The 14,868-nt window shown below is 43.7% G+C and overlaps 1 protein-coding gene across 4 annotated transcripts in view; it reads right to left on the bottom strand.

Annotated features, from left to right (window-relative positions):
* Positions 1–14,868, bottom strand: part of RBM20 (RNA binding motif protein 20) — a 90,993-nt gene that overhangs the window by 15,598 nt on the left and 60,527 nt on the right. For 3 of the 4 annotated variants that reach the window (XM_090145496.1, XM_090145493.1, XM_090145495.1), the window contains exons 2-7: positions 8,230–9,340; positions 6,523–6,584; positions 6,276–6,367; positions 5,851–5,948; positions 1,472–1,615; positions 697–828 (exon numbers count right to left, since the gene is read on the bottom strand). In XM_090145496.1, coding sequence (XP_090001622.1) covers positions 697–828; positions 1,472–1,615; positions 5,851–5,948; positions 6,276–6,367; positions 6,523–6,584; positions 8,230–9,340 — 1,639 coding nt within the window. The remainder of the gene's footprint in view (positions 1–696; positions 829–1,471; positions 1,616–5,850; positions 5,949–6,275; positions 6,368–6,522; positions 6,585–8,229; positions 9,341–14,868) is intronic. The other variant, XM_090145494.1, reaches the window with a different exon arrangement.

Here is a 14,868-nt window from a genome sequence, read left to right as displayed (position 1 = left end):
ACATTCCAGCAGAACAGAAGCTGCCATAAATATGCTCTCAAGAGTACTGGTTTTTAGAGATCACTCAGATTAGACATATCAGAAGTGTCAGAGAAAGTCTACAGAAAGTCCAAAGAACAAATATTGATCTGTTCTGATCCCATGTTCATACATACATATATATATACATACATACATATATATATATACACACATAAATATATATATATTAGGTTAGGTCACTGTCAAGAAACAAAAGCTAATCAGGATGATGCTTATTCTTGCCATCGCTGCTCAGTGTGAAGACTGTATTATGAGTGTGCAAGCAGTGAAAAGCAATGCCCTAGGCTCAATGCTTGTCCAAAAGGATGGCACTCCCTTATTTTTGCTGACATGTGTTATCTTACACATTGTTTTACGCCTTAGTTCAACCGAGCAGCATGGGCTGCTTAGTTCAACCAGCAGCTTACTGGAGAAGAAGCTTGGAAGGGATTTTTGAAGTTGTGCTATGAGAGAACCAGAGAATGGGATCTCATCTAAGAATTAATTAAAGTTAAGTATAAGAGATCATTATCATTTGTTAGTTTATCTTTCTTCATTTCTTTTCCCACAATATTAAAACATTAACTAGAAAACAGCAATCAGAAAGACATTTAGATGTATTCTCATGGACAAGGTATAGAAACTCATGAATTCTTATCAGGAATCTGATCTTACCTTCAGCTGCAACTCCTTGTATCTTTTAGACATCCTAATAAGTAACTTGTCATCGTTTATCATAGCAGGTTTTTCTTTGTAGTACTGCACCATGGCTTGTGCTGCTTCACTGTAAGCCATTTCCAGAAAGGCCTAGCACAGATGGGGAGAGCTTTAAAATCTACTACATCATTACAGAACAAAGTATCAGAGAAATAGGGATACTAAGGTGATTGCTCAGCCTCTTAACTAAAAATGACGGTTTACAGTATAGCTATGAAAGCTGATATGCAGCTTTAGTAGCTGGTTAAAAAAACAAATAATTGGAATCCAATCTTTCCTGATATACAAAAAAAACCCCACCTTTTCCTCACTTCCTCACTAGAGCTTCTATAGGAGAAGTAGAATGTGAGCAGCCAGAATAAAGCAAAGAACTACTACTAATAAAACAACTATATTAACTAGCATTTCTACTTGCATGAAAAATGCCACTTGATGTAACAGTGGTTTAACTGTCCAAGGGAAAAAAAACTTAACTGTGTACTGACTGCATTTTGAAATGTTAACACTGCTCACTGTCATGGATTCTACTTCATTCTGCACTGTCTGCTATGGATGAGAGATTTCCAGTGAGAGATTTTCCAGTCTACCATGCCTACCAGCACTGGTAGACATAACCCTGAAGACAGAGGCTACGGTGTGATGCAGATTAAAAGGTATGGGCACTGTCTCATTGAGCGTGTCAATATGCTTTCTGCCTATTTACTTCAATAGCAGCGGCTCAAAAGCACAATACCTGATTAGTGGATTTCATGAGGATATAGTTGGTGACCTTCCCAAACGGAAGGCCCAGGTTAATGACATCGTTCTCTGTGCAGCTTCCCTCGGGGAGGTTGCAGATGTGAACAACTCGACCCAATGTAGATTTTCTCTGGGGAAACTGGAAAAAAAGTCCCACTCAAAACCATGTTTACACCTTAAATATTCCAGCCACTAGATAAGATCTTAATTTCTGCAAAAGAAAAAAAAACCTGAAATGATCTGTTCTACACACCTGTTTTTAAGGACAAATATCCTTAATTAAAACCATCCTAATTAAAAATTTTCTTTCCCATTCATATATTTAACTGAACTGTGGCTTGCTGTGGAGTCTCCATCCCTAAATTACTGGGAGAGGATTACTAGGAGAGATGCTCTAGTTTAAACAGAAATAGTGATATGGCTGCAGAAGGGAACTTGCCACATCAAATCTAAGAGAGTAAGGGACTTCGGGGCCCTGGCACGTTCCAGCAGAGGGCTGGGCACTTAGCACCAGAAGGAGTTTGGAGACCCCTCAGTGCTCAGAGGTGCAATGGGGAGGTGCCAATAAGCTCACTGCGGGCACGGTATCTGTCTGCTACACCAGCCAGCTCCAAGGCTCTTCTGCCAAGTCACGCAGCCTTCACTCTGTCCTTCTGCATCTGCCTGTCCCACTGATGGCCTTGCACTTTCCCCACACATGAGGGCACCACATATTACTGAGTAAAACACCCTTAACAAATACTTTGCCAGCAATGCTCACACACATCTATAAAGAAGAGTATTTTCAAGCAGATGTTCACTGCAGTCCCTGCACGATTTATGGATGTTAAAAAACAGTTTAAATGACTGTAGAGGTGTTCAGGATAGCAGGGATTGAATTCAAACCCTCCTCATGCTCTCATGGAACAGATTGGGCTGGGGGTAAAAACAACAGTGTTCATTCTGCAAGAGAACACCCCAGCTGTACCTGAGGTTGGAACACCTGCTGCTTTCCTCCCTCTTTGCAGCACCACATAGTCAGAGACGCATTTCTCTTGAGAGCATGCTGACCACAGGGGGCATGCAGAGAGGCAGAGGTCCCAAACTAGACTGGCACAGGCACATGCTGTTGATGCAGCAGTCACTTCCCAAAGGTGGAAGTCTATTCTGGGGTGCTGGGGCAGTTCCCAAAGAGTTGCCTTTCTCCCTGATGTGGAAAGCAGTGTCTGCGCTCCTCATGCAAACAGACATCAGAGTATACTGAGAGAGAAATATAATTTACCTCAGCTAATGACATGCAAACCTTGCTCACACAGGATTAAGTCTTCCCAGAATACTTCCCTGTTTATGACTTCCGCTGTTAGGGTTTTATCGAAGAAGTAACTCTACCTTCAGTTAAAATTGTGCCATTCAAGAGAAGATGCAAATCATGTAATCTTGTGGGATCAAATTCACCAGAGCCATCACAAATGTTTGGCTTGTCAGCAAGTTCACAAGTTACAGAGCTAATGTTATCTTATTTGCACCTTCATCCCGTTACCTTCCCTCCAGACTTCATCCCTTAACCACTGGTGTGTTTTTGCTGCAGTGCAAGCCTGCCTCACACAGCAGTCTGCTATTCAGCTCACAGAGACTGCTCAGGTGCATAAAGCAAATCAAACAAGTGCCACAGTCCAAAAGGAAAGTGTTTTCTCTATCACAAAAATAACAAAAACTTCACCCTAAAGAAACATGGCATCAACTCAGCTCCACCTGAAAAGAAAAGTAGTGATGGCTGAGTGCATCTGGCAAGGCAGCACGTAGCACACAACAGGAGAACACAATATGCAGCTGGCAGGGAAAAAGGAAACCTTCCTAACAGCACAAGAACACCTCATGTCACCTGGCACCTTCTCTGTGTTTTGTCAGATCTGTTAAGAGATGGTGTGTTAAGCATATACAGGACTAGAAAGACAGCTGTTCCCTCCCTAGGCTCCAGGGCCCAGGCTCAGACATGAACTCAGCAGTACATTAAATCAGATGACTCTAAGACGTTACCACCTCCCCAAAATTGGCAATGGCTTGAATTGAAATGTCATGTCATAAATCTGCTATAATTCACGACTAAAAAGTGGTCAGACACCCATATGGGGATCAGATGAGCTGTACCAGACAATATTCTTGTCAGCTGATTGAAGTTAAATTGGATTCGTTCACTAAATGAGCTGTAAAACACAGCCAGAAAAGGAATATACAACTTCTATATCCACACTCAGGAAGTTAAAGGAGCCACGGTGTGTCCAGTGCAGAATGTGATTTTCAGTAAGACTTCATGTTAACTTTCTTTGACGTCTACAGGGATCTACCAGCGCAGTTGGACAACTGTTAAAAAAATAGTTTGTTCAAAAAATAAGTGGTTGAATAAATTATTTCCTGCATAACAGTGAAGGGCATCTCATGCAGTTTGCCATATTCTTGCATCAATCTAATTAAGATATTTTTAATTGCATCTTTTTTTTCCTTCCCATTTTTTGGGATCTCTTACTTTTCAAATCCTTTATCCATTTCTTGAGCTTTTCATAACTCTTTCCTAAAGATAATAAGAAACCAACAGTTCCACTCCTTCAGTGCCAGTGGCTTTCCTTGCCTGAGGGAAGGCTGGCAGCGCTCTATTTGCCTTTAGAAGAAGGACTGAGTTATTTGCAGACAGAGAGCATGTATCAAGCTCTCCCAGAAATCTGAACACTTTGTTTATGATTACATGCAGGGTCAAGTATAATCTCCCACTGCTCAGTTAAATGGCAGCAGCTTAGTTGAAAGTGAATACTGCTGTGCAAAGATATAATAAATTATAAACCACCTGAGTTGTGGGGGAATGACAGCTGGTAAACTCTAATTTAACACCTCTAATATAGTTCCCTGACCACCTCCTGAGCTTCTGAAGAAAAAGGGGATTTGCAGTGTCCAGAAAAGCCAAAGTTATTGGTTCTTTTATCTCTCTTAGCACTGCAGGTCATTCAGAAGGACTTCTGCAGGCAGCTTAGATGATAAATAGTGACAGATTCTGAGGAGAAACGATACTGGTATTAGCAGTAATTTCATTTGTTGTGAGGTTGACAGACATGATGAAAAGGAACATTCCTCCACAGCCGCCGCGACTCCAACCTTTGACCTTGGAGGCAGCCATCACAAGCAGCTCTGCTCTTTGCTGCCCTGCACACGTGGTGTCTGTGACAGGCAGAAGCCAAAATCCCTTCCAACAACTCCTGTCATAGCAAAACCCCACAGCACAAAATTGATTGGATTACACAAATCTGGGTGATGTTTTTGTAAGAAATGCCGATGTGAGCTGGAGCGATGTGAACAGGGACACAGCTCAGCCTGTCCTTCTGGAGTGCCTGAGCCGACATCAGGATGTGTACATAAAAGCTAACAAGGTGAAAACTTGAACCCCCGGATTACTGCTGCTATTCTATGAACAACCTAGCATTACTCCTTGATGTTTCCAACTCCAATAATAGCTTTCTCATATACGTTGAGCTTCAGTTTAACCCTAACGTCTTTGTATTTTTATTCTGCATATGATTTGCAGTTTCTTGCTTTTTTCCCCCTCTTTTAAAACCCTTTTTTCCCTCAGTTTAAAAGCCGCATTTAATGTTAGATTTTTTTTGTGTGTGACACTCTGCTGATTGGGATGGTAACTCAAGTGCACACTAGAGGAACACAACTGGGACCTGTCCTGAGTACTGGGAGGATAATAAACTGAAACCACAGAAGGTTTATGTATACTGAAGCAAACTTGTTGAAAGGTTACCAGTGGCAGCAGGCGATATAAATAGTACACTAAAATAAACTAAGAAAAAGCTAGTCCAGTATAATTAATTGAACTGAGACGCCCAAGCGAATAAGCATTAGTGGAGCTGCAGCCACTGTCTTTCCACCACTGCTACATGGGAGGAGGTCCCCAGCAGAGAGTGATTGCTACAGACAAATAACTGAAGAGATGCAGGCCTCTCACTGGGATCAATACTTAGAGTAAGTAAAACTTAATTCAGTTTTTCAGCTGATTTTCCTGCTTCAATAAGGCTCAGAATATGGGGGGGAAAGCCACAGGATACACGCAAAACAACCTGCCACCTTCTCCAGATCACTCTAACAAGCAAACAATTTCAGCACAGAAAATAAACAAAAAAACAAACAAACAAACAAATACAAAAAACACCAAAAGAACTACATCTACATTTGTTTTGATCAAAATCAAAAGCATAAAAGAGCTGCAGGTAAATTTAAATGATGGACTGAGCGTTCCCATCATTGCTTAAAAGGAAGTCTTAAAATGACAGATTTTTAATTCCATTACGTAGAAGTGGTTTCTGCAAGAATCTCTGCAAGGAAACCAATTTCTTAAATACTCACTCTTACCCCTGATGGAAGAGAAGGAAATGTAGCACCTGGCTGGCCAAAGGATCTTGCTGACGTAGTGATAAAAGATGAGCCGACATTTGGTGGATAATCTAAATAATGGATTACACAATTTTGTGAAAATCTTGATTCATATTATTATCTTGACTCAATAAGCAATGCCCCATTTAGGTAACAATTAATTTCATCATTTTAACACCATTGCTTCATTGTACTGTGGAAACAACTACTTGTTGGAAAGAAAAATAAATTCCTATTTTGAAAGGCAGGTTGTCTTTTAAGTTTTTCTGCATATGATGCCTAAAAACTATTTTCCCTGGAAGCTTGTATCATATGTCATTTGAAATGCCCACCTCTCCCCAAAGAAATCCCCTTTCATTAAAAATAGTTTTTTAATTATTGTACATGCAACCATTCACCTTCAATACTAGATGGATTGAAAACTGCTGCATTATTTGGTGATAAATGCAATGTTCCATCTGCTGAACTTAACACACACCGGATACCAGTGCTGGAAAAGAAAGAAACAACTTTAGGAGCATGCATAACGTGTCATAAATATTAAAGCCTAATTATTAGATTGTAAATTCCTGGTATAAACCCATTGTAGTAAGGGATGCTTTATTAGAAATTCAATTGGAAAAGCATCTCTGAAATAATACTTACTTATCTGAAAAAGCCATACATTTTTGGATGTGAAGAGTTCCCTTTACGTGCTGATCCCAGTCCTATGTTGAAACAAAGAGACAATGAGAACAGGAAAAATCTTAAGACAAATTTCTGAAAAATTGCTTCTCCGTTCAGTTTACCTTATTCTAAAGCTGAGATGCTGAAGATCTAACTGTATGATACTGGAGCCAAGCGTTCTTTTCTCCAAAGCATTTACTGATTTGTTATTTGTAGACTCAGTTACCAGTTACTTAACATGGATAGCTTCCCTGAATTAGTTTTTAAATTCTACACGTTTATTTCTATTAAATCAGGTAATTTATTTTGAAAAGCTCGTCCTGAAAGGCTCTGAGCATCCTCAGCTCCTGCAATGTCCATAACAAGGGTGCTCATCACACATGGCAGCAAAGATAGTTCATTTCAGTAGATGAACACCTTTGCAAGAGAAGTGCATTCAGCTTTTTACATTTCTACGGACAAAATAAGGCACTATATTAAACATTAATAAACAGACCAACTGAAGCTCACTGTAATTACGCCATTCTTATAAAATGTTTAATGAAAAACACACATGCCCAGCATGCCCTAGGTGGGGGTGAGTTCAGACCACTCCTGTAGCTGCAGTAGTCATAGAAAAACCTCTTGCAAGCAGCTGCTCAAAGAATAAAAGGGAAACATGAAAGAGCAAATATATTCAAATCTCCCAAAGCCACAGGGCATGTATGTATCAGGTACTATTTCAGTTGCTGGCTACATTCCTTTGTATACTCATGCTGTTACAATATTTTTGTCAGGCTACCACTGGCACGAAAACACGTGCCATTGCAGTGAGGTGCTGGTCCTGCAGTGTGATGGAAAAGGCCACAAGGACCAGTGGAACAGAGCTCACCTAGAGGGCAGAACAACCCCACAGTGGCTCTCTCCAGAGCTGACCTATATACCATGATCTTGCAACACAGAATTTCTATACAACAGGCAAGTTTCTCCTCAAGGTTGAGTTTCAATTTCGGGGTCTTTTGACAGTATGAATGTGGTCAAGAAAAGCTGTTAGGGCCCACAGCAGATAAGATCTGGTGCATAGATCTGGTCTGCACCCCTTATGCTGGGTAGCATCTTTCTTCCAGGCCAAAGCCACTAGGACAATGAGTCCTAATTCTTTTCTTTGAGTTACTGGAAGGTGGAGGACACCCCAACAAAGAAATTATCAAAGTCATTTTATGGAAAAGTGCTATTTTGTTCAAGCGACTTTCCACAAAGCTTCTATCAGGAAGGCTTTGGGATCAGAAACAGAGATAGCCAAATGAAACTGCAGATGTGCAGTTACAATACTGGCTGGAGGAGGGAGGATCAGGTTCAAGCTCCTCCTCTCCCTGATTCACACCCATCAGAGATGGGAATGATGCGTGTCTGGATCTGGCATTTCTGACGCCAGGACCACAGCCTCCCAGCGGCAGACTGCTGTGCACACACCGCTCTCCACATTTTCACAGCGCAATGCGGTACAAAAACAGATCTTGAAAGCCCAGCAGTTTCCACAGACCAGATTTACAGTGCTACAAGCCCTACAAAACTCTGTTTCTCTCTGTGATAGAGCCTGACCTGGCTGACAGACTATGCAGGACAGGTAGACAGAAAAATCAAGTGACAGACAGGGAAACCCCTTTGAAAGCCACAGGTGCCCCTGGGAGCGTTAAAATCACTCACCTTCAGATCAAAGATCTTCTTGTCGCAGAGGGAGCAGACGTGGGGGAAGTGGAGGGGAGCCACACCATGAAGGTCGTTCAGCTCGTGGGGCTGCAGTGACCTCATGGGCAGGTCGGGTGCACCGGCGCTCAGCTCCTCATTCTGCCTCAGCCGGGGGCTGCTGAAGCTCTGCTTGCTATTGTTGAGCCTGCCGAATGCCGGGGCAGCGGCCGTGCTAAACTTTGTGTCAGGTGTCGGTTCTTCAGGGTTGTACAGCTCGTTTCTTATTTCATACGGCTGCTGGCTTGCTGATGGCCACATGCTGTCACTGGGCAGGAGGTCAGACTTGTTTTGGCTGGAGAAATTCGGGATATTTTCCCACTGGTTGCTTGTACCTGTGCCATGTAAGATGGGGCTGGGATCTCCTTTTGGATGAGTACCGGTGTGTGGGTCGCCGGGGAAGGCGGGCGCTGCCCCATAGGCATCTTTCTGGAACCCTGCTGGAGAGTCGTGCTTCAGCGGGCCGGCGGGGCCAAAGGGCCCCTCATAGCGAGCCCCAACCGCTGAAGGGAAGCCGGGCTGATCCCCTTCCGAGGTGTAGGCCTGCGGGGTGGTGACATTTTGCTTGCTGTACTCATAAAAGCCTCCGGCAGCGGCAGCGGTGGAGGGGCCCACCTTGTTGAGTCCAACGACCACGGGCTGCTGGCTGGAGGTGGGAGCCATGACGCCTCCAAAGGGACTCATGACGATGGCGTTGGGGGCCTGGGCCTGCATGGGCCCCAGGCTGCCCCCCGCGCTCTGTGCGGGAAAGGCGATGCCGCCGGAGGAGAACCTTGTGCTTGCAATGCCAGGCCCTGGCGGAGGGCCACCTGCAGCGTGTCCTGGAGAAGCACCCATCACAGAGGGGTGCCTCAGCTGATTGAAGAGCGGCTGGGACATGGCCACTTTGGAGAGCACCTGGTTGAGGACCGTGGCGGCAGCCGGGTTGTTGGTGACGGCGGTCTGAGCCAACTTCAGCCTGTGCAGTGTGAGCTGTGCCTGGAGCTGGGCCAGCTGCAGGCTGGCCGGAGAGGGGAGCAGGGGGCTCGGGGCACTGACGGAGAACGGGCTCTTCTCCAGGAGCTTGGCAGCGCTGCAAAGGATCGGGATCGGGTTAGCTGAATTCACTCGAAATCTGACTGTGCTCATCTCCTGCTACAGCCCAGCATGACACAAGCCGTCACCGTGATAGATTTACTCATCTAAACCCAGAGGGAACAAGGTGGTGGTCAGCAATGCAGTCATAATCCAACACCTTTGCTTAAAACTCTGCTGCTATACCATTTTCAATCAAAAAGTTTTGAGGGAGACAAGCACATCAGAGACCTCTCTTGAAAATCCTCATTTCACCCCTCACAGACCCTCTGGATCAGGCCTTCAGCTCATTTTAAGTTTCCACTTAATTCATAGTCATAAAGCAGATCAGGAGAAGGGACAACACAAGAGCATCCCCAAATCTCTGTTTTCTCATTGTTTTATGCAACCTTTGCCCTTCCTGCTCTGGCGCACGTTGTGGTGTTACCGTGATGTTTGGGGGGACCAGCACCACCTTTTCCCACAGAGCAGGAGGAAGTGAAGAAAGGGACATCAGATGGAATTGTAAAACCAACCTGGTAAGAACAACTGGAATGTAAAGCAAATTTCCGCAGCGTAAGCTGCTGAAAATCAAGGTCTTCTTTATACTATCTAGAAATTACAGGTGCATGGAGTGTTCTCCATTAAGCCATACATGTGGGGTAAATACACAGTAACTAAGTTGCCTGCTTGAATTTCAGAACTAAGAATATAGGAGACGACACATTGAGGTGTATGGCGGGTCCTAGCATTGGAAAGCACCTTTGCTCACACCCCACCACCCCTGCTCTCATCATATGAAACACTGCAAACATTAAATGGGAGGAAAAAATCATCCCAAATGTGTTAAGTCTAACAAATCTATATAAGCAAATGAAATCTTATAAAATAAATATCAGGCAATGCTGTGCCCACCCTGCTTTTCCTGCCCCCTGCATCCTTCTACTTCCAGCATCACCAGTGGCAGAGCCAGCCTGGTGCATGTGTACATACACCATCCCATGGCCATGCTCTTTCTGCATGTCACGCTGGATACCAGCAGCCATTTTCATGCCCCCATCAGAAAAATGTTAACCATCACTTCTTCCACCCACAGGAGCCTTTGATCACAGATGGCACAACAACTCAACACACTACAGACGGCTGCTGGCCCTGAAAATGAGAGTAGAGAGCACTCGAGTAGAAGGGATGCAGTCCAAAGCTCAATTAATTTATATTGTAAAACTGTATTTAGAGTTTCGATTTAGGCCTTTCAAAGCAGCAGGGGCTACGCATCAACCGCCATGCAGCACTCACTGTTAATAATCAGCCAATTTGCTCAACTGCATGGATGAAGTTGTAGCTAATGATAAATGTCTTGTCAGCATGCTACATTTGAAAACCACAAATTAGGAAAACATCTGCTTAAATCCAAAGTATGACTAAGAGAAAATGAATGGGTTTCGTGTTTAACATTTCACTTCCACCAGCAACTGCAAGGCACATCTGTCTCCAAAAATACAAAATGCCGTTTGGGTAAGTGCATCGTTATGTAATGACGAGACTTGCTGTCAGCACAAGCTGACACCAGCACACTTCTGCACTGAGGTGCCTTTTGTTTTCCTGCATGGCTTCCATCCCTATCTCTGAATCACATTTATAGTAAGGTTTCCTATAAATCTGACCACAGATGAAAGTTGGGGTGGAAGTACAGCCAAAACAAGAGGGAGGCTGGGGGAATCCCAGCATGCAGGGTGCTGAGGGCCCCCCGAAGCTGCTGAGAAGCCCCATGGAGTGCATGGGGCTTAGCAAGCAGAGGATCCCACATCAGCACAGCATGCATACTGCTGTCACTGCCTGGGAATGCAGAGTGACCCTGTACTGTGTCACCAGCATCTGCACTGCATGGGACTCACTGCGCTCACAGCTACCGTTTAATTTTATAGCTGCTTGGAACTTCTGTACATTAAGCAAGCTGTAAAACTGTTTTTAAAAGCTTTATAGAGCATGCAAATATAAACTGCCCGGTGGTCCTAAAATAAAAAGAGAAGTCAGCAGACAGCATGTAATGCTTTCAGGCTCAGAAGCTGCAGAGGACTGCTGTTCCCAGCAGACTAATTGTGCTGTGCTGCAAGCCCTCTGTTGGCTGCCTGCTGGACATGGGCATGGGTCCCTCCCTGTGAATCCAATCCAATACTCCTGCAAGCCCCTGAGTTGCACAGCTTGTACTTTGTCTGATCCCAGCATGCATGCAGTCACTGCCAGAGTACCCTGGCTTACAAGCTTCTGCCCCAACCCTGCAGGCTGGTGGTGGGCAGCTGGGGGCTGTCAGGAGCCACCTCACCTGGGAGAAAACTAATGCTGGAAGGAGAAGCTTGCAGCCCCCCCCAGCCTCTCACGGACAGACAGAGTTAGCAAGAAGGGTAATTCCCATGTACTCCTAGTTTTGGGAATGGCCCTGGCTTCAGCTGTCTGGTTTGCATTTCCAGATTTCAGGGTACTTCAGTTGCATGCTTTATCCTCCCACAGCAGAAACAGAATATTTTAGCATCTAATCAAGCCAAAGAAGGAAGGGCATGCTTGTGGGGCAGTGGGAAAAGCAGATGTGCAGATGGGAGGTCAGGAAGACAGTTGTGTATAGAGCATCTCTTAGAGCAGCGCCCAAATTTAAGGATTTCTGTTACGTTATAAAATACAAGCTGTAAGAGGCGTGGAGGACTGCCACGCACAGCTTTTAAAATTTCTTCCCCTCTTTCTGTTATAGAATCACTGTATTTACACACTCAATAACACCCACATCATCCCACTGCAGTTTTACTAACTCACCAAAAACTGAAAAACCCAATGTGAAGATGGTGTTTGGCTTTGGCATTTCATGGGGCCATTCGCCTCTCGTACACACACAGCTCCCACCCCGGCTTGTCCTCAGGTTACTGACACACAGGCCCTGGCTGCTCGGGGTGGGGGCTGCTGCTAAACAAACCTTGCTCCTCACTAAGCCCGCAGTGGCCAAAGTCAGCTCTATCCTCCTTGCAAAACACTCCTCTTTGTAAGATCAGCAATATAAAAGGTTAGCCGAAAGCCATGCACCAAGTGAGTTCTTGCCCAGCTCTGGGAGCTGGGAATTGAAGATGTACATCACCTGCTGCAATAGTTGTAACGAAATTGCAAGCACTGGCAAGGCCATATTGCTATAAATCAATTCTATCCATCTGCTACCCTCATAATCCTTATTATGCTTTTAGCATCCAAGAGCATTGATGAGCACAGAGGGTCGGAGGTAAAGCATCCAGACTGCTGGATTATTGGAGTAATCCTGTCCGCAAGAGCAATGAAAAGGCTGAGCCCAGAACACATCGATCACAACTGGCCAACCAGCTGGAACATCATTCCCAAGTGACAAAATTCAGGGTTTTTAAGTGCTGCCGGGCACCTCTAAGAACTAGGAAATAAATTTAAAAAAAAAAAACAAAAAAACACCAAACAAAACTACTGAAGTTATGGTCTCAGCTTCTTATTTAGAAATTATTTCTATCCAGAAATATTTGAAGTGCTGAATAGGGAATTAATTTGAAGTCTTCCAAAACAAATTAATTCACTGCTGTGAATCTTGCACAACTTCTAAGATTCTGTATCCCTTGCCCCACAACCCTTCTGCCTTTACGTACAGCTATACACACTCGTCAAAATCTCTGAAGGAAATTTGTTATTATTTTCACTATGCAATGTTTTGAAAAATGTACTTTTCTCAAGGCCTTCGTACTACTGTGCCTATTTCAGAACTAAAGTAGCCAAGGATCCGAAGACATCTAAGGAGGCCAGATGTACAACTGCTCTTCAATAACCCGCACTACATTTCTGACCACTTGTAACAGCATGCCGTTTTCTATCTATTTAAAGTGTTTCTGAATCAATTTTCCTAACAGAAAACTTACAATTTTTAATTCAGTGCCCTTGAACACAGCAAAGAGAACCATTTTCTGATTATCCGAGCACAAAAGCAACAATACAGTGTTATGCAGAAGCGTGAATATCCCTTCCTTCCCTATAATGTGTCATTTATTCAAGCAGCACAGGACCGCCTTCTCAAAACTCATCCAAAGCAGTTGCTGCTGCACTAAAAGCGAAACAAAAAAACTGGAGATGAACAAATCACATTCTGTGTAGATGAAACTGAAAAGACATTAGAGGTACAACCACTTTCAAATTAAAAAATGCATTTTTTGTCAGCACCTCAGGGAGAGCATGTGTTTGTATGCCAGGACAGAATTTGGCCGCCTAAATTCAACAGAACTGCAAAGCTGCATTTCAAATGCTGGTAGAAGAAAAGACCAAGCTCAGCCATCTCAAAAGCATACGTTAGAAATCAGAATAAATAATTATTATAGCGATGTTTTACGTCATGTTGTTTTGCTGATCTCTTTAAGAATATGGGTTTTACGTTCATTTTTGCTTGTTGAACAAAAGCAGCACTTACAGCCCAATGAAGGCTGTTGCACTGGTTAAAAATGGCCACAACCCTTTTCCTGTAGTACAGATTGCAGCTGGCTGTAACAAATGACTGTTTTCTTTCTCTGCATCTCCACAAGAAATATTTCCTTTGTTTTTTAGTGAAATGACTTTCCTGGTCAGAAAAGATGAGGAAGTCTGCTGAGAGTGGGACAACTCTCCACTTTCATCATTTGAGCTCTGTCACCATCTGCAGCAGAACTTATTTTTTGGCTGAGTTTTGGTTAGAACTGATCAAAAAAAAAAAAAAAAAAATCATATTTCGGAGTAAGTTCAGCTAATGACGAGGAGCACTAAAAGCCTTAAGCCACTTTAATATGTTTATAAGCTGCAAGTAAAACCGTTCTTATCCCAAATAACGATATTTAAAGCCCTCTATTATACTACTAAGGGACTGTGTAAAACTCCAGCCAAAGTATACATGTACTTTGCCAAGAGAGTTTTGCATATTTTTGGCAATAGTAAACTCTATTATCCGGACAAACACCCAACTCAACAGTTAGCTGGAAGACGAAATGTAAAATGTTTTCACAGAGCTGCTATGCTCAAGGTTTATGAAGGTGAGGGGAATTAAATGCCTGACTCCTACCAAGAGTCCTTTGCGCTCACTTGAAACTTGCACACAAAACATTATTTGCCTTTCTTTATATGCAGAAAAATCAGTTTCACTAGCAAAGCAACAAGACCTGGGGCAAACACAGCAGCTACCTCTCAGATAACGACAGCGATCACAGATGCAAAGCTGGAAGTGATGCTAGGAGTATGGCTGGACTAACTCTGAGGTGGCATCAAGCTCAACTCAGCGACTCCTAATGTATTCATTTAATCTGCTTTTAGGAACCTGCCTTGCTGGGGCTTCTCCAGTCTCCTTTTTCTGTACATCTCACACATCGCATTTGTTTGTAATGCCCAACTGCTTTCCTTCTCAGCAGCACAACCCAACCCCTTTCCTGAAGTTCTTGCCCCTAGGCAAACCAGAGAAGGGTTGGTTGGTTGGGAAGGATCCCTCAACGCCACGCTGCTCTGACTTTCCACAGGGATGGCCAGATCAGACCCTTC

This window comes from Phasianus colchicus, chromosome 8 (assembly GCF_987193195.1).
Source record: "Phasianus colchicus chromosome 8, bPhaCol1.hap1.1, whole genome shotgun sequence".
Classification (NCBI taxonomy): Eukaryota; Metazoa; Chordata; class Aves; order Galliformes; family Phasianidae; genus Phasianus; species Phasianus colchicus.
This window is presented reverse-complemented; position numbering and strand designations above follow the sequence as displayed.